Source organism: Pan paniscus, chromosome 9 (genome assembly GCF_029289425.2).
Source record: "Pan paniscus chromosome 9, NHGRI_mPanPan1-v2.0_pri, whole genome shotgun sequence".
In the NCBI taxonomy this organism is placed as follows: domain Eukaryota; kingdom Metazoa; phylum Chordata; class Mammalia; order Primates; family Hominidae; genus Pan; species Pan paniscus.
The window spans coordinates 121,152,200-121,171,819 of NC_073258.2; the positions used below are offsets into that span (position 1 = coordinate 121,152,200).

Sequence of the window (19,620 nt, forward strand, 5' to 3'; positions counted from 1 at the left end):
CTTGCGCCCAGGAGGCGGAGGTTGCAGTGAGCCAGGATCATGCCATTGCACTCCAGCCTGGGTGGCAGAGTGAGACTCTGTCTCAAAAAAATTAATTAATTAAACTTCCATATTTCATTTTTAAATTTTTTTTTCTTTTTTTTAAGGATGACTGCTCAGGCTGTAGAGGAAGATAAGAGGTAACATAACTGTTTTTTTTCCCCTCGAATTTTAAGAAAAAAAGAACTATGTTTTTTCCTTTCAGCCCTAAATTACAATTTATTTCTTTTAACTTACAAATACAGTTTGTGGTCTCTCTCTGGTGGCTTGTATGTTATTTGACTAATATTCTACTGTTGTCCTGAGTAGAATTCTCTTCTCTGTGCAATGACTAGTTAGTTCTTTAGTGTTTGTTTGATTTATTTCAATAATTCCAACCTTGGGGTTTTGGAAATCATTTGATGTCTTTATTCTACCAACCCTCCCTTCTCAGAAGTCTTAATTTACTTGGTCCTTTCTCCTCCAGCTCCACCATGCAGTATGTTATTCTCATGTATATGAAGCATTTGGGAGTAAAAGTGAAAGAGCCTCGAAATTTGGAGCACAAACGGGGTCGGATTGGATTTCTTCCCAAAATCAAGGTAAGACTGAAATAATGTAATAGCATGTTCAGGCCTTAGGGCTTCTTTACATTTGGTTGCAGTGTCTTCCATCATCTTAGTATTTACTTAATCAGCAAATTAATGCTAGTCATACAAACATTTATAAGATACTGTCTCTGTTCTCAAGAAACTCAAAATACAGTGAGAAATCCAGACATATAAACTATTATTAGACAATGTGAAAAGTGAAATTAGCAGTTTACAAAGAGTGCTATTTCTGATTCTGTTCATGCCTTATACTTTCCTTTTACTTTGCCTAAACTAAATACCCCCTGTGTTGCTACATAATCGTCATGAACATCTTTAGTGGCAGTAGAGTATTCTGTCAGTTTGTAATTATTTGTGTTTTTGTTTAGTGTTTACTAGATTGTAAAGCTGTATGAGTACAAGGACCTTCTTTATTATTGTATTTTCAACTGTTAGCAAAATGCTTAGTAAATATTTGTTGAATGGATGAATGAATTGTTTAGAATAAGTTCCTGGTAAATGTGCTATAAAACTACCCTTTGATTTTCCAAAGCTGTCAGTGATAAAGAGTTTGAAGAAAACATCTTGAGTTTGAGGTGTACACGGTACTGTGTGCGAACTTTTAATTAGTGCTCTGTGTGCATACACACGTGTACGGGTTTTCATTTACACTTAACAATTTCTTTGAACTAACCATTAACATTACACTATGAAAATCGCAAAAGAAATTTACTCTGTTACATATCTCTTATTTTTTGTACTTCAACTCTAGCAAAGTATGAAGAAAGATAAAGAAGGGGAAGAAAAAGGGAAGCGAAGAGGATTCCCCAGCATCCTGGGACCCCCACGGAGACCAAGCCGTCATGACAACAGTGCAAGTATGTTGAAGTTTGAAGTGCTGCATTTTCAGTACTCCAGGCCCTCTTCACATCAGAGGCTTCTTCAGCTAGAATGAATTTCTGGAGAAAGGAGTTGTTAAGATGATTTTACTGAATTCCCAATATGCCTTGTTTCCATTCAGTGTTATTTCTGAACTAAGTACCCCCTATGTTGCTACATAATTGTCATAAACATCTTTCGTGGGCTGGGCGTGGTGATTCATGCCTGTAATCCCAGCACTTTGGGAGGCTGAGGCGGGCGGATCACAAGTTCAGGAGATCGAGACCATCCTGGCTAACACAATGAAGCCTGTCTCTACTAAAAATACCAACAATTAGCCAGGCGTGGTGGCATGCGCCTGTAGTCCCAGCTACTCGGGAGGCTGAGGTAGGAGAATTGCTTGAACCTGGGAGGCAGAGGTTGTAGTGAGCCGAGACTGCACCACTGCACTCAAGCCTGGGTGACACTGGAGCGAGACTCTGCCTCAATAAAACAAAAAGAAAAGAAAAAAAAAAAAACGAAAACACACATCTTTAGTGGCAGTATTCTGTCAAATGTCCGTAACATAGTTTACTTACCTCTTCTGATTCTGTTTCCATTCAACTTGTGTTTGTTAAATTTAAAAAAAAAAAGTGTGTATAGATCTCTCCACCACACTGTTTAGTCTCTTTATACATATTTACTTAGTCTCCATATTTCTAAAATTTCTCCACCTCTCCATTGTACTTTATTTTCTGATTTCCCTTTCACCCCAGGCCCAATAAAGAGAGATAAGCTCACTTGAGATGGCTGCAGGAGAAATAGGGATGGTGGTACCATGGGGAGGGGTCATGTGATGGTTCTTATCTCAGGCAGTAGCACATTTGAAAATACTGAAGCCAGGTGCGGTGGCTCTTGATTGTAATTCCAGCACTTTGCAAGGCCAAGGCGGGAGGATCACTTGAGCCTGGGAGTTCGAGACCAGCCTGAGCTACATAGTGAGACCCTGCCTCTACAACAAGAACAGCCAAAATAAGCTGTGTATCATGGTGCATGTGTGTAGTCTGAGCTACCTGGGAGGCTGAGGTAGTATTGCTTTAGTCTGGGGAGTCCAGGCTGCTGTGAGCTATCATCTCGCCACTAAACTCCAGCCTGGGTGACAGAGTGAAACACTGTCTCAAAAAAAAAAAAAAAGATATTGGCATGGTAGAGTGGTGGGAGTAGGATTGTGATAGTGAGTGTCCCCCACAATGACGAGTTCTCCCTCAAATGCCATGAGTGCCTCTTGTTGAGAAACATTGAGAAGGTGTGAAATTTTTAGAGGAAGTTAAAGAGATGGAGGATTTCACAGATGCTAACTGTGAGTTCCAAGGTATACAAAAGAAGAATTTGAGGAATTAAGAGATTAGGGTATAAAAAGCTGTGTGAGGGTGTAGAATGCTCTGGATATTGAACACCTGAGTGGGAGTCTTTGGCTTCTTGTGGTGACTTTGTGAACAAGGATAATTAGCAGGATGGAGATTGGTCTGGATGGTCTTTGAGGTACATTATGATGATGAAGGTGTGAGTGTTGGGGGAGAACTGGGGTGGGAGCTTACTAAGAACTCACAAAAATAAAGACTTCATCTTCATTCTTACAAATGAACACAGCTCCATGTCTCTCAGCATTCCTCCTCCGTCTGTCCACCATTCCTCTCCTTCTTTTCTCATGACCCTTCTTCTTTCCCTACATCCTCCTCTTCCTCGCTTTCATCGTCCTGCCTCCTCCCTCCTCCATCTCCTCATCTTTCTGCTCTACCTTCCTCTCCCTTTCTCTCTTTTCTTCTTCCTTCCTTCATCTGTCTGTCTGTATGTTTCTCTGCATAACAATCCACTATATATATTTTTTAGGGTCTACCATGTTTCACACATTTTACCAGATTCTTTTACATTGTCCTTTTTTGCTTTTAGCTAATTTGCAATGCAGATGATTTTATTTATTTTATTTATTTATTTTTGAGACGGAGTCTTGCACTGTCACCCAGGCTGGAGTGCAGTGGCGCAATTTCGGCTCACTGCAACCTCCGCCTCCCGGGTTGAAGCGATTCTCCTGCCTCAGCCTTCCGAGTAGCTGGGATTACAGGCATGTGCCACCACGCCCAGCTAATTTTTGTATTTTTAATAGAGACGGGGTTTCACCATATTAGCCAGGATGGTCTCGATCTCCTGACCTCATGATTCGCCCACCTTGGCCTCCCAAAGTGTTGGGATTATAGGCTTGAGCCACCACACCCAGCCGCAATACAGATTATTAACCATCATTTTCTGATCAGTTGGCAGAGCCATGGAACTACAGAAGGCGCGCCACCCTAAGCACTTATCCACACCCTCATCTGTGAGTCCTGAACCTCAGGACTCTGCCAAGTTGCGCCAGAGTGGGTTAGCAAATGAAGGAACAGACGCTGGATACCTGCCTGCCAATTCCATGTCTTCTGTAGCTTCAGGGGCCTCTTTTTCCCAGGAAGGAGGGAAAGAGAATGATACAGGTGAGCTATTACTGTAGTTCAGCTTAACTAAGCATCAAGATTTTAAAACAAACACACTAACTGAAAAATAGAGTGGCAAGTTAATCAAGACTAAATCCCAGTTTAATTTAATTTTGAAATTTTAATATGCTACAACCAATAAGAAATCTATGCCGAATGATAACTTAAGTTCTCATTTGTCCAAAAAAATATTTATTAAGCTCTCTGTCAGGCATTAGCTTTGTCCCGGATGTTAACATGCAATAATTATACACAGATGCTTGCCTCATGCAGCTTTCTCTCTTGAGAGCGATAGTCACAAATATAAAAAATGCAAATTGTGCCAAGTCCAATCAAGGGAAGGTAAAGGGAGTATTGAGGGAACTGGTCAGTAGTTAGAGGCAGATGTGGGCATCTAAAGAAGACTTTTTAAAAATCTGAGATTAACTAGAGGTTTTATTTTTCAATGTTAATAGGAAGCCAGCTGAAAGAAAGGGTAGAATATGTGGGAGACAGTATATAAGTAGTAGAACAGAGTTGTGAGGAGAGAGGAGATGAGATGTAGAGTGTATGTAAAGGGTAAGACTATTTACTGAGAGTGAGAGTTCAGTGAGAAGAGCAAGGGAATTTGAAGAGTAAAGAAAGATATGAAGTAATCGTAGGTAATTGGGCAAGGAGCTTATTACCATGTCTTCATCCTTGTTTCGGAGGCGGTTCAATTTCTGGTGGTGACATGATCAAGAATGAGGCTCTGGGAGTGGTCCCTGAGGTGCCATAGAGGAGGCTACTAGGGATGAAGACGGCAAGGAACCAAGAAGCCAGGAGTTTGAATAGCTTAATGTTCATGGTTAGTGACGTCACCAAGTGTGATTTTTATCATGGAGAGGAAAACTGAGAGCCACCAGCCAAAGGTTTAGCATTGCTAGATGATTGATATGAGGAGGAAGAGAATGTGATAATATCCAGAGCATGAGAGCCTCAGTGGAGCAAGAGATTATACAGGAAGACAAGGCCGGGTGCAGTGGCTCATGCCTGTAATCCCAGCACTTTGGGAGGCTGAGGCGGGTGGATCACCTGAGATCAGGAGTTGGAGAGCAGCCTGGCCAACATGGTGAAACCCGGTCTCTACTAAAAATACAAAAATTGGCCAGGCATGGTGACATGCACCCGTAATCCCAGGTCCTCGGGAGGCTGAGGCAGGAGAATTGCTTGAATCCAGGAGGTGGGTGGAGGTTGCAGTGAGCCAAGATCGTGCCAATGCACTCCAGCCTGGGCAACAGCGAGACTCCATCTCAAAAAAAAAAAAAAAAAAAAAAAAAACGACAAGATAATGGTCCAAAAATCATATTGAGGAACAAGAAGGCCATCCATCTCATCTCTACCCTGACATACACCATATAAGACAGAAATATTAGTTTCTGTCTCAGAGGGCTGTAGCAGAAGAGGTAAGCTGCTGGGAATAGGCAGGTTTCTACATAAGGCCAAGAAGTACGGGTGACATTTGGAGAAAATTCTGGGGATTTTGTCAAATATGGAACTCTGAAGATGTTAGATTGAGTATATGCACGGATATTTCATGGCTCCTGTGACTTATTAAAATAAAAACATGGTAGGTGGCGGATGAACAGAAACCATAAAGAGAAAGAAAGTAGAGGAAGGGAATATGTTATCAGGAAATAAGAGATTTTAACAAATACTTGGGAGATTGAAAGCAGACAAGAGTGTAAAGAAGCCAGGCATGGTGGCTTACTCCTGTAATCCCAGAACTTTGGGAGGCTGAGGCAGGAGGATTGCTTGAGCCTAGAAATTCAGGACCAGCCAGGGCAACATGAAAAGACTGTCTCTACAAAAAATGAAGAAGTCAGCCAGTCATATGGCATGTGCCTGTAGTCCTAGCTAATCAAGAGGCTGAGGTGGGATGATCACTTGATCCTAGGAAGACAAGGCTGCAGTGAGCCATGTTCTTGCCACCGTTAATGCAGCCTGGATGACAGAATGAGACCCTATCTCAAGAAAAACAACAACAGAGAACCACAAGATAAAACCATAAAGGAAGCCAGAGCCCACAATTTGTTTAAACAGTCCAAGATAGAACCCAGTCTGCTCATTGGAACCCTGGAGAGACTTTGGGCTCAGAGTTAGCATATGTTATGCAGTGCAGGAATAAGAAAAAGAGCAAAAATGATGAACTAATTGCAGGTCTATAATCAAAATAGTTATATCAGCAGCTTCTAATCCCTGAATTACAGAGTATGAGCAGTCTCTGTCACTTGCAGACTAGAAGAAAAAAACAGTGCTCTTTTTAAAAATAATTCAGTGAATTGTGTAGGGAGAGTTAAGTCCCTCTGCAGTATTGATCGCTTGGAGTTCTGACATTTGGGAGTCCAAAGCCTGACACTAGGCATGCCGGCGACCCACTGTGCTCAGAGAGCTCTCAACTGAAACAGACCTATTACTATATAGCAGCAAAAGAAAGCCAAGTCAGCTACTCACTTTCATCATTAAACACGAACATCATTACTCACCCTTGTCAGAGTCAAGACGTAAGATAATATATAATGCCAAACATATCAGACAATGACATACAGAGAGAATACAGTTAAACAGAAAAATTTTCCCTACAAGAGAAAGATAATCTGATAATAGACAAGAACTTAAGAAAATACTTCTAAATTAGGTAGTATACTTGGGGACATTAAAGAAGTTATTATCTCTATAAAGCAAGAATAGGGAGCATTCAGAGACAAAATATTTTTAATACAACTATTAAACACAGTGACATCTGTTGTATTATCAATTTCTGTGTGATAAATTACCCCAAAACATAATGGCTTAACACAAAAAAAATTTATCTCGACTTTTTGCTGGATGAAGAACTCCAGAGCAGCTTAGCTGCGTGGGTCTCGGTTGGAGTCTGTCATAAAGTTGCAGTCAAGATATTAGCCAGTCATCAGAAAGCTTAACTGGGGCTGGGGAACCCATTTCTGTGCCCACTCAGGTGGCTGTTGGCAGGAGGCCTTAGCTCCTCACTCATGGCCTTGGCTCCTTGCCACATGGACTTTTCCATAGAGATACTTGAGTGTTCCATGAAATGGTAGCTGGCTTTTCCTGAGTATCCCAAAAAAGAGAGCGAAAAGGAAGCCCCAATGTCTTTTCTGACTTAGTCTCTATAGGTGCACTCTGTCACTTCTGCAAGTTAGAAACAAGTCACTAAATCTAGCCCATACTCAGGGAGGGAGGAATTAGGCTCCACCCCTGAGGGGAGGAATATCAAAAAATGTGTGGGTATATTTTCAGACCACCACAGCGATCAGAGTTTAAAGGAAAAAAAAGAAGTCCCTAAAATTAAAGTCAAGGAAATATTTTAGAGTGTACATCAGAAATATGAAAGGATAGAAATTTGAGAGAAAAGAATTATATAGGGAACCACTACAGAGAGCCAACATCTGTCTCTTTCACAAAAAGTCAGCTGAGGACATGGAGAAGAGATGGTTAAACAACAGGAGAAAGTTTCCCAGAGTTGAAAAAGAATACCCATCTTCAGGTGGAAAGGGCTCACTGAGAACCATCTATAGTGAATGCTTTTTTAAAAATCCATTCCTAACATGTCCTCTGAAATTGTAGTGCACCAGGGATAAGCTTTCAGAGGAAAAAAAATGGGGATTACACTGCATCACATTCCTCATCATAACACTGGGTGCTGAAATACAAAAGAGCCATGCCTTCAACTTTCTGAAGGAAAATGGTTTTGAACTTAGAATCCTGTATCCATCCAAGCTATTCATCAAGTATGAAGAACGAATAAAGACATTTTCAGATACACAAGGTCCACAGTTTAACTGGAATGTACCTTTCCCTTTAAAATCATTTGAGGATACACATTCTAGCAACATGAGAGGAAAAATTAAGAAAGAAAATGTCCTGGGATCCAGGAAACACTGGAAACACCCAGGAAAGTGGCAAAGGGCAGTTCTAAAATGATGGTTGTGTAACAGGCCAGGAGAGCCACTGCTCCAGATTGGAACACAAGAACATCACAGATAAGAAAATGGGGATTTTAGGCAGTGGATAGTATGAAGCAGCAGAGGAAATAGTTTGAGACTTGATAGAATTATATAACTTTGACAGCAATAAAAGAAAAGCGTTTAGAAATGTTAAGAAAAACAGAATTGTTCAGGAAAATGTCATGATTTAAACATGAAGCAAAATAAAAAGTGGCATGATCTTTAGCAATTGATGGTGTGTAAGAAAGACTTTAATAAATGTTCTATTTGAAGTGGCCCATGGATTGCATCATTGGACCGGTAGGAAAAAATATATAATCCTAACTAGTATACTTCTTAATCTGGCAGGAATGATGTATATATGTATGTAGTAGACGACAGTATATATATGTCATAAGCATTCTTTCTTGGTTTTCAGACTTTTAGAATAACCCTACCAGGCAAGCATGGAGTAGTTCATTATGGCTGCAGGTTAGAATATAAATGTAAAAAATTCTTTTAATGATGCAAGTAAAAATGTAGTTGAAAGAAATGGAAGGTAGAAGGAAGGAAATACAATTAGAGGGAGGATGTGGACACTGAATACCTAATCTGACACAGAAGAGAGTTGAGATACTAACTTTTTGATAGAACAAAAACATAGACATGTCATTTAAATTTAGGTAGTAACTAATAACCCAGCTAGTAATAATGATAAAACTATTAAACATTGGGAAGAAATGGGAGAAAAGTGAAAGTGGAAAGTGTAAGTCAACAAAATCCTCAGAGGGGAAAGAAATAGATATTAACTAAAGATAATAAATCATGAAAAAGAGGTTATTTGTAGTTGGACCACTGTAATAACTCACATTTGAAAACATGAAAAAGGATTGATACTGGGAGTAGAAAAGGATAAGATGGGAAAATGTTGTTCCTCATCATATACTCTTCTGCACTGTGTGAGTCCTTGCTATTTCTTACGTTAATTTTTAAGAAACAGTTTTAAAAATTATTTTTCTGACCAGGCATGGTGGCTCACACCTATAATCCTAGCATTTTGGGTGGCCAAGGCGAAAGGATTGCTTGAGCCCAGGAATTCAAGACTAGCCTGGGCAAAGTAGCAAAACCCTATCTCTACAAAAAAATTAAAAATGAGCCAGGTGTGTGTGGTGGCACGCAACTGTAGGCCCAGCTGCTTGGAAGGCTGAGATGGAAGGATCATATGAGGCTGAGATGGGAGGATCATGTGAGCCTGAGATGCCATAATTTTGTATATTAAATTTTTAGTTCTAGCGAACCTGCAGTTGTTTAAATAAGAATGTAGCTATGGATTAGGCTGAAGCTGTTCTGGGAACTAATTTTTTTTGGTGACCAGTGACTTTATTAAGTATTAACACTCTTCAAATGTCTGACTTTTGTCTACAGGATCAAAGCAAGTTGGAGAAACATCAGCACCTGGAGACACCTTAGATGGCACACCTCGTACTCTCAATACTGTCTTTGATTTCCCACCACCTCCATTAGACCAAGTGCAGGAGGAGGAATGTGAAGTAGAAAGGTAATTCAGTGATCTCTTAGAGAAGCTTAGGGCATTACTTAAAGTTTTTAAATTATATGCTATTCCTATACTTAGTAGCATTCTAGCACTGAAGCCTGGCATGGTGGTATGTACCTATAATGCCAGCTACTTGGGAGGCTGAGGCAGGAGAATCAATCACTTAAACTCAGGAGTTTGAGAACAGCCTGGGCAACGTAGTGAGCCCCCACTTCAAACTGTAAAAAATAAAATAAATAAATAAATAAATAAGTTGGGTGCATAAAAGAACTAAAACACCATTTCAGAACTTATAACTGAAATGTAGAAAGGTACTCAAATTTTCTTCAATTTATTTTATATTAAATTATTACAATATCCCAAAGAATTATTTATCAAGCTGTTGGAGTTTAACCTAGCTTTGAGTATCTTTGGTATAAATGTATGGATCACCATTTTGTTTTCATGTTACTCTTTACTTTCCATTGTTTTAGGGTGACAGAACATGGGACACCAAAGCCCTTTCGAAAGTAAGTAAATCTTAAGCAGCTTTCAATAAAGGCGCATTTTAAGAAACGTAACCTTTTTTCCTCTAAAGTTTCATTTTAAAGGAAAAGAAACCCTGTATACCAATCTGTTATGTAGTATAAAAGAAAGCTCTTAAGAAACACTGGTCATTCAAAAGCTGTATTTTGAAGTATGTATAAAACAGCCATTTGTAGGAGAGGATGAAATTTCAGTGCTAAGTCAGATTCAGGAATCTGATTAGAATTTATTGTAATATAAAGATTTGTGCTGTTTCTCATTGTCCACCTAAAGTCTTCAAATTGAATTCACTCTTTTTTCTTCATAGGTTTGACAGTGTAGCTTTTGGAGAAAGTCAAAGTGAGGATGAACAATTTGAAAATGACTTAGAGACAGATCCACCCAACTGGCAGCAGCTTGTTAGTCGAGAAGTGTTACTGGGACTAAAACCTTGTGAAATCAAAAGACAGGAAGTGATTAATGGTGAGTGTAATCAATTTGTTGTTGTTGTTTACAAATACTGAGTTTTGTCAGAGTGAATTAAGTCTCTCAGCCTTGGAGTTTGCTTCAAAGTTTGTCCTAGCCTTTTGTTTTAAACAAAGAGGAAATTAAACTGGACAGATAATCCTTGAACTCAAGAAAATGCAAATGTTTCTCTGATTCTTATTGATAATTTAAAAGGAAAATGTGTTAAGCCTTAAAGATATTTAAGATTCATAGCATTATAGATCTTAAAGTTGAAAAGTCATTGCAACAACTAAGTTATTTTTATGCATAGATTTTAAATGAGGAAGGTAAAGCCCAGGGAGATTGAATTCGTTAAGATCATACAGCTAATAACGTGTAAAGGAATAAATTTAGTTCCTGGTCTTTCTGTATCGAAGTGCAGTGTTCTTTATTTACCCTAGCATGTATGTGATAAATGTGTGGCATGGGTGCTGTACCCTTTACTATCCTTAGCATGTGATATGAATAAATATCTTGTCTCTGACAATACTGAGACATAATGAAATTATAAGCCTGACCCCAGAAGTGAGTGTTTATAGGCAAATTAGATAACCAAAAGTACTATTATTTCTTAAGAGGGCTCAAGTTAAAGGCTATATGATGTTGGGGCTTACAGTTTTCTTAATGATGTAGTTGTGATAGGTGGGTATTATTGTAAACAGCTGGATGTGTTTGGGAATACACTAAAAAAAATAGTTTTGAATGATATTTTTTATTTGTCAGTATTCAACTCTCAGAGCCAGTATGTAGGAAAATTTCTTGGAATCAGAATGACTTCAGAGATATTTCATCCTTTCTAAATGATAAATAATTTATTATATAATTCATTTGCTACTTCACTCCAACTAAAGACTATGATTGATCCCATGGAATTGTTCTAAGTAAGGCAACATTTCATATGTCTTTCCTGTTCAGAATTGTTCTACACTGAAAGAGCTCATGTTCGAACACTGAAGGTTCTTGATCAAGTGTTCTATCAGCGAGTATCCAGAGAAGGAATTCTGTCACCCTCAGAGCTACGGAAAATTTTTTCAAACTTGGAAGATATTCTTCAACTTCATAGTAAGAGAAATTAGCTCTGATCTTTGCCCCTAACATTTCCAATAGAGAAAAGATTGTGAGTTTAAAATTTTGTAAATGTACCCATGTTAGTATTCCTGAGATTATATGTGAGAATGTAACATAAATAAAGGAATGATTGGAACTTTGACTAGATCCTTTTCCTCACAATCAATCTTTCATGTACAATGTGTCAACATAGGGCTTCCAGTCTAAAGTCATTGCCTAAGGTGAAAAACATGAATAGTCAAATTCACCGTTGAAAATTTTCTATCAATTATAGTATATATATCTCTTTAAATATATATATCCAATATAATAATATACGTATAAATGTGTTTTGTAAATAGTAGTGTATGGTATATAATCACATGGTTTGGTAATTTTTAGGAATTGTTTTTATTTTTTTGAGATGGAGTCTCGCTCTGTTGCCCAAGCTGGAGTGCAGTGGTGCAGTCTTGGCTCACTGCAACCTCTGCCCCCTGGGTTCAAGGGATCCTCCCACCTCAGCCACCTGAGTAACTGGGATTACAGGCGTGCGCCACCACACCCAGCTAATTTTTGTATTTTTCGTAGAGATGGGTTTCACCATGTTGGCCAGGCTGGTCTCAAATTCCTGACCTCAAGTGATCCACCCGACTGCCTTGGCCTCCAAAGTGCTGGGATTATAGGTATGAGCCACTGCCCTGGCCTCAGGAATTGTTTTATTGTTTTGTTGCTTGGAACACTTGAATAAGTATATAAAAATTCTACCTTGTTGACATTTTATTGGTTGAAGTCATCTTGGACTTTTGTGGACAGTAATATGATGTTCCTCTCATTTATAGGTCACTATTTCTCTATGACCCTTAATTTTTTTATCTTTCTTTTTCATGTCATCACTAACTATCAACATCTGCTAACTAAATTGATGCCTTTTATTCCTTTGTGGATAATCTTGGGTTTCACAGGCATGCATTGACAAGTTCAGGCTTGATTACATCCATTGCCTGCACACTTACACATTTTGAGAGGATCAGTGAACAGAATTACTTGTACTGTTTAAATTCAAGTTCTTTTTGAGCATGATTATAGATGGAGTCTTGAGGTTCAATGAATATTTGATGCAACCACCGTGTATGTAATGTGCTAGTTTCCAAAAGTGTTTTTTGTTTAGCACCTGTTTTTCAGATAGAGCTTATAATATCCAGATGTGTAAGCACTATGTCCAGATTTATATTTAAGGAGATAAGAAGCAGCTGTACTACTGTGAAAATCGTCTTTATAAAAAAAAAAAATTAGCTACTCTGTACTACCAGTAATTCTGTCTACACTGAATGTGTTACTAACGTTTTTCTATCTTTTTATCTTTAGTTGGATTGAATGAACAAATGAAGGCTGTTCGAAAGAGAAATGAGACCTCTGTTATCGATCAGATTGGGGAAGATTTGCTGACATGGGTAAGGAAATTTTCTGTTTCTTTTTAATATTTTTATGGACACTTGATGGTTAGATTCAAGTTGAGTAACTAACCTTTCCAAATATGCAAACTCATCCATGTTGCAAAGTTAATGCAAAGCTGAGAAAGGTCAAGCAGTAGATTCCATTTCAAGAAACCACTTGTTTTGCTCATCTGTAAGAAGCAGACTCTTATCCATTAAAAGTCATACCATGAGATTGCAGTGATTCAGTCACATCTTCAGGCTCCACTGTAATCCTAGTTTTTTTGCAGTTACCTCTTCCACTGAAGTCTTGAACCCCTCGAAGTCACCTATGAGGGTTGGAATCAACTTCTTCCAAACTCCTGTTAATATTGATATTTTGACCTCCTCCTGTGAATTATGAATGTTCTTAATGGCATCTAGAATAATGAATCCTTTTCAGAAGGTATTCAGTTTGCTTTGCCCAGACCCATCAGAGGAATCACCTTATGAAATATATTTCTTAAATAATAAGACTTGAAAGTGAAAATTACTCCTTGGTCCATGAGCTGCAGAATGGATATTGTGTTAGCAGGCCTGCAAACAACATTGATCTCCTTGTACATCTCCATCAGAAGTCTTTAAGTGACCATGTGCATTGTCAATGGGCAGTAATATTTTAAAAGTAACTTTTTTTTTTTCTGAGCAGTAGGTCTTAACAGACGTGCTGTCATCTAGGCTTTGTTGTTTCATTTACAGAGCACAGACAGAGTAGATTTAGCATTATTCTTAAGGGTCCCAGGAATTTCAGAATGGTAAACAATCATTGGCTTCAACTTAAAGTCATTGGCCCCTAACAAGAGAGCTGGCCTTTCTTTTGACATGCTGAAGTCAGACATTGATTTCTCCTCTCTAGCTATGAAAGTTCTAGATGGCATCTTCTTCCAATAGAAGGCTATTTCATCTACATTGAATATCTGTTGTTTAGTGTAGCCACTGTAATCAATTATCTCAGGAACATCTTCTGGATAACTTACTATAGCTTCTACTGCTATATCAGCACTTACTGCATCACTTTGTACTTTTATTTTTATGGAGATGACTTCTTTTCTTAAATCTCATCAATTTACCCCTGCTACCTTCAAACTCTTCGTCTGCAGCTTCCTTACCTCTCAGCCTTCATAGAATTGAAGAGAATTAGGGGCTTGCTTTGTATTAGGCGTTGGCTTAAGGGAATATTGTGGCTGATTTCATCTTCTTTATACAGACCATTCAAACTTCCTCCATACCAGCAATAGGCTGTTTCACTTTCCTCTTGTTCATTTGTTCATTGGAGTAGCACTTTTATTTCCTTCAAGAATTTTTTCTTTGTGTTCACAAGTTGGCCATTTGGCGTAAGAGCCAAATCTCAGCTTTTGACATGCCTTCCTTACTAAACTTAATCATTTCTAGCTTTTAATTTCAAGTGAGAGATATGTGACTCCTCACTTGAACCCCTAAAGACCATTGCAGCGTTGTTAATTGGCCCAAATTCAATATTGTTGTGTCTAAGAATAAGGAGGCCCAAGGAAAGGGAAGAGAGTTGGGGGAATGGTCAGTTGGTGGGGCGGTCAGAACACACACAACATTTTTCCATTAGGTTTGCCACCATATGTGGGTGCAGTTCATGGTGCCCCAAAGCAATAAATAGTAACATCAAAGATCACTGATGACAGATCACCGTAACAGATAGAGTAAAATGAAAACAGCTTAAACTATTATGAGAACTACCAAAATGTGGCACAGAGACATGACATGAGCACATGGTTTTGGAAAAACGGCACCAACAGACTTGCTCAGGGTTGCCATCAACCTTCAATTTGTAAAAAATGGAGTATCTGCAAAGTACAATAAAAATATGAGGTATGCCTGTACCTGTAAAAAGTTGAGGAAAAGCAGAATGGTGGTTTGTAACTGTCACATACAAAGCGTTAATTTAGAAGAAGGCATTGGCCAGAAATCATAAAAGCAAAAATCATAAATAGGCCTTTAGATTTTACTCTTGCTGTTTAAATAAAATCGTTTTGGAAAGTATTTTTCCAGTATTGTTTCCTTAAGATCACTTTACATACACAGACAATCCTTGACTTACTATGGTTCCAACTTCGACAGTTTTTTTACTTTACAGTGGTGGGAAAGTAATACACATTCAATAGAAACCATACTTTGAATTTTGAATTTTAATCTTTTCCGGAGCTTGGCAATATGTGGTATGTTACTCTTGATGCTGGGCAGCAACAGTGAGCCACAGCTCCTGGTCAGCCATGTGATCACAGGGTAAACAACCACTCTACAGTGTACTGTACTGCTAGATGATTTTGCCCAGCTGTAGGCTAATGCAAGTGTTCTGAGCACATTTAAGGTCGGCTAGGCCAAGCTATGGTATTTGGTAGGTTCAGTGTATTAAATGCTTTCTCAACTTAAGATATTTTCAATTTTTGATGGTTTTATTAGGATATAACTTCATCAGAAATCAAGGAACATCTATACTTAAACTGCTTGTAAAACTACTGTAGAGGCCGGGCGCAGTGGCTCACGTCTATAATCCCTGCACTTTGGGAGGCCGAGGCAGGCAGATCACCTGAGGTCAGGAGTTTAAGACCAGCTTGACCAACATGGAGAAACCCCATCTCTACTAAAAATACAAAATTAGCCAGGCATGGTAGTGCATGTCTGTAATCCCAGTTACTCGGGAGGCTGAGGCAGGAGAATCGCTTGAACCTGGGAGGTGGAGGTTGCGGTGAGCTGAGATCGAGCCATTGCACTCCAGCCTGGGCAACAAGAGCGAAACTCAGTCTCAAAAAAAAAAAAAACCAAAAAAAACTACTGTAGAACTGCTTGAGTTTGGGGGCATTATTTTCTTTGGTAAACCCAGCTGCTTTTTGTAGTTGTGTGGTGCTTTGATTGACTAACATGCTAAAAATGCTGCCAGTCTCCTTGTTAAACATGTTAAATGTCATATTCATCATAGAGTAAGAATACAAAATTGGAGTGACCTATTAAAATATTGCTTTGTATGTGTCCTACTTGAAAAAATACTCTGAATTTATCTACAAATGTGCTACAGGTGGGCTTTTTACAAAATGCCTTTATGTACAAACTTTTGGGAATATGGCTTTAAATGGAAGATTATATGGAAAACATCTTCGTAAACCATAAAGCAATTATCTACAAGTATAGAGGCTGTATTAAAAAGCAATGTATTTGACTTCTACGAGCACCTACTAGTAAATCACTTTTTAGGTGTTTAACCATCAGAAATCTTAAAATCATGGCACATGCAAACTTAAATTTACAAATTAAAAAACATTAGTGAGAAGTATAATTTTTAGCAAAAGAATTCATAAGCTCATTGATCTCCCCCAAGCCAGCTCCAGCTGCTGCACAGGTGAAACAGCAGTGATTTAATTTTGTTTCAACCCAGAAAACTTACGGCCTGCCCATGGTCATAGTGGGTTTTATACTGAGTAAGAAGGAATGCTAGTATGCCAAGGATTTGCTTCCCAGAGTAGTAAGACAGTAGTTGTTGTAAAGGCTTCAGGGTGTAAGAAAATTAAATTTTAGGCCAGATGTAGTGGCTCATGCCCATAATCCCAGCACTTTGAGAGGCCAAGGCAGGTGGATCACTTGATGTCAGGAGTTCAAGACCGGCCTGGCCAACATGGTGAAACCCCATCTCTACTAAAAATACAAAAAAAATTAGCCAGGCGTGGTGGCACACGCCTGTAGTCCCAACTACTTGGGAGGCTGAGACAGGAGAATCACTCGAACCTGGGAGGCAGAGGTTGCAGTGAGCTGAGATTGCACCACTATACTCCAGCCTGGGCCACAGAATGAGACTGTCTGAAAAAAAAAGAAAATGAAAATTTAGTCTCAGTCTTCAGGCATTTTGTATCTTATATTCTCCAAATGTCAGCTTGTCTGTGTAATTTATAAGTAACGTAGGCTGAAAGGTAATAGGTTGTGATAGGCTACAAGCAAGAAAACATTGGGACTGGGCACGGTGGCTCACGCCTGTAATCCCAGCACTTTGGGGACACCAAGGTGGGCAGATCACCTGAGGTCAGGAGTTTGAGAACAGCCTGGCCAACATGGTGAAACCCCATCTCTACTAAAAATACAAAAATTAGCTGGGTGTGGTGGTGTGTGCCTGTAGTCCCAGTTACTTGGGAGGCAGAGGTGAGAATCTCATGAACCTCAGAGGCAGAAGTTGCAGTGAGCCAAGATCATGCCATTGTACTCCAGCCTGGGCGACAGAGCAACACTGTCTCAAAAAAAAAGAAAAAAAAAAAGAAGAAGAAAACATTGGAATATGATCAGAAAAGGTCTGGTTGTGTCAAGATCAGACCTTTTTAATGGAGAACCATTGATATTCCACATAGATATGCAGTTCTGTGTATTTTGTCACTTGAAATATTGAAAGGATTCTGGTTGTCTGTCACTTTGTCTGGCTTGTATAAGCTCAGTTTCCCATTCTCTTTTGTGTTCTTTGCATTCTTGGCACAGTTCAGCGGACCAGGAGAGGAGAAATTGAAACATGCTGCTGCTACCTTTTGCAGTAACCAACCTTTCGCCCTGGAAATGATCAAGTCTCGTCAGAAAAAGGATTCTCGATTTCAGACTTTTGTGCAAGTGAGTTGAGTGAGTCATGTAAGAAAAAAAATAAGGCAAGTTTTTATCAATTATCAGATAAACTGGGGGAATTCTGACTAAGACTTTTACAAAGATTACATCTGTGTTAACTTTTTTTTTTTGAGACAGGGTCTCGCTGTGTTGCCCAGGCTGGAGTGCAATGGCACAATCTCAGCTCACTGCAACCTCTGCCTCCTGGGTTCAAGCGATTCTCCTGCCTCAGCCTTCCTAGTAGTTAGGATTACAGGTACATGCCACCACGCCCTGCTAATTTTTTCTATTTTTAGTAGAGACGGGGTTTCACCATGTTGGCCAGGCTGGGCTCGAACACCTGACCTCAAGTGATCTGCCCACCTCGGCCTCCCGAAGGGATTACAGGTGTGAGCCACTGCACCTGGCCCACGTTAACATTTTTAAAAGCAATACATTATCTCTTAAATTCCTGGAAGGTATAAAAATGACTTTGGAATGGTGGAGAATAATAAAAAATATATGTCAGGATTAAAATACTTAATATAGAAATCCACATTGCCACGAGGCTTTTATCAGTAAACAACCGTATGCTCTACTAAGAGAATATTGTCAAAGCATGAGAATGGGTTTATCCAGGGAAAAACGTAACAGCAGCCACACTCATTGGGGTATATGAATTAAGGGTTGGTAAACTATGGCCGACAGACCATATCTAGTCTGTTACCTGTTTTTATAAAGTTTTATGTAAATACAAACATGGCCGCTTGACAGATTTCTCACAGTTGTTGTGGTGTGTGGGTATGGTTTAGCAGGTTCCTCCCCTGAGAGTTTGACCAGGCTGAGATCACAGCGTCAGCTGGAGCTGCAGTTTTCATCTGATGCTCGAGGTTCTCTTCTAAGCTCACTGGTTGTTAGCAGAGTTCATTTCTTTGTAAATGTATAACTGAGGTCCTACCTTGCTAGCTATTGGCTAGGAACCAGTTTCAACTCCTAGAGAACAGAGATATCTCTGCCATATGGCCCCATTAGGCAGTTTAGAGGTGGATGTTTGCTTTCTTCCAGGCCAGTAGGAATGTGGCTTTCTGACACAGATTTGTTTTAAAGGCTCCTCTAATGAAGTCAGGCCCAGCCAGGATAATTTCCTTTCTTATGATCTCAAAATCATGTGGTGGCAACCTAATCATAGGTGTGATATCCCATTGTAATCACAGATTCCAAAAATGTTCATACTCAAGGGCATAGGATTACACAGAGTATTTACACAAGAGGATGGGAACCTTGGAGGCCATATTAGAGTTCTTTACTACGCAGAGCCTTGTTCATTCACTTATGCCAAAACAGTAGAGCTGAATAGTTGTGAGAGAGACTATATGGCCTGCAAAGCCTAAAATATTTACTATCTGGCATTTTACTAAAAACTTTGCAGACCACTGGTATAGAGGAGCTGGCATACTCGACTGGTTATCCATTGTGCCTACTTGGAATGGCAGATAACAAATTAGCTAACCAATTTTGGTAGGAATGTCAATCATAGGAGAATGGACCTAGATTTTCTGAATAGGTGAAGATAAAACTGTTTCAACACAAGGAAGTGATACGTAGAGCTGCTTATGGATGCTTTCAGTCCTTCCTTAAACAGATAACAAGCCATTCATTTAGTGATAGAGGCTCCCTTCCCCCATTATGTGATTAAAGGAGAAAGCAGAAGTATATTGTGGCAATGATATATCTTGGCATTTTTTAAAGATCTTGATTTAATAACCAGAACTGTGATGCATTAAACCCTCACGGTGAATACATGGTACATGTATAAGTTCAAATAAGAATTACAGATTCACTTATTTCACTTTAATTTTAGGATGCTGAAAGTAATCCACTGTGTCGTCGTCTTCAACTGAAGGATATTATTCCCACTCAAATGCAAAGGCTTACTAAGTACCCACTTCTGTTGGATAATATTGCCAAATACACAGGTACAGCATTTTCACTGAAATAAAA

At 39.1% G+C, this 19,620-nt stretch overlaps 1 protein-coding gene across 7 annotated transcripts in view; it reads left to right on the top strand.

The window, feature by feature from the left end:
• ARHGEF12 (Rho guanine nucleotide exchange factor 12) overlaps positions 1–19,620 on the top strand; it is a 152,743-nt gene that overhangs the window by 111,468 nt on the left and 21,655 nt on the right. For all 7 annotated transcript variants that reach the window (XM_003819979.7, XM_055094994.2, XM_003819978.7 and 4 more), the window contains 11 exons: positions 147–179; positions 506–620; positions 1,381–1,486; positions 3,779–3,991; positions 9,379–9,511; positions 9,982–10,017; positions 10,341–10,495; positions 11,435–11,581; positions 12,932–13,017; positions 17,524–17,649; positions 19,481–19,595. In XM_003819979.7, the coding sequence (XP_003820027.1) occupies positions 147–179; positions 506–620; positions 1,381–1,486; positions 3,779–3,991; positions 9,379–9,511; positions 9,982–10,017; positions 10,341–10,495; positions 11,435–11,581; positions 12,932–13,017; positions 17,524–17,649; positions 19,481–19,595 (1,265 nt within the window). The remainder of the gene's footprint in view (positions 1–146; positions 180–505; positions 621–1,380; positions 1,487–3,778; positions 3,992–9,378; positions 9,512–9,981; positions 10,018–10,340; positions 10,496–11,434; positions 11,582–12,931; positions 13,018–17,523; positions 17,650–19,480; positions 19,596–19,620) is intronic.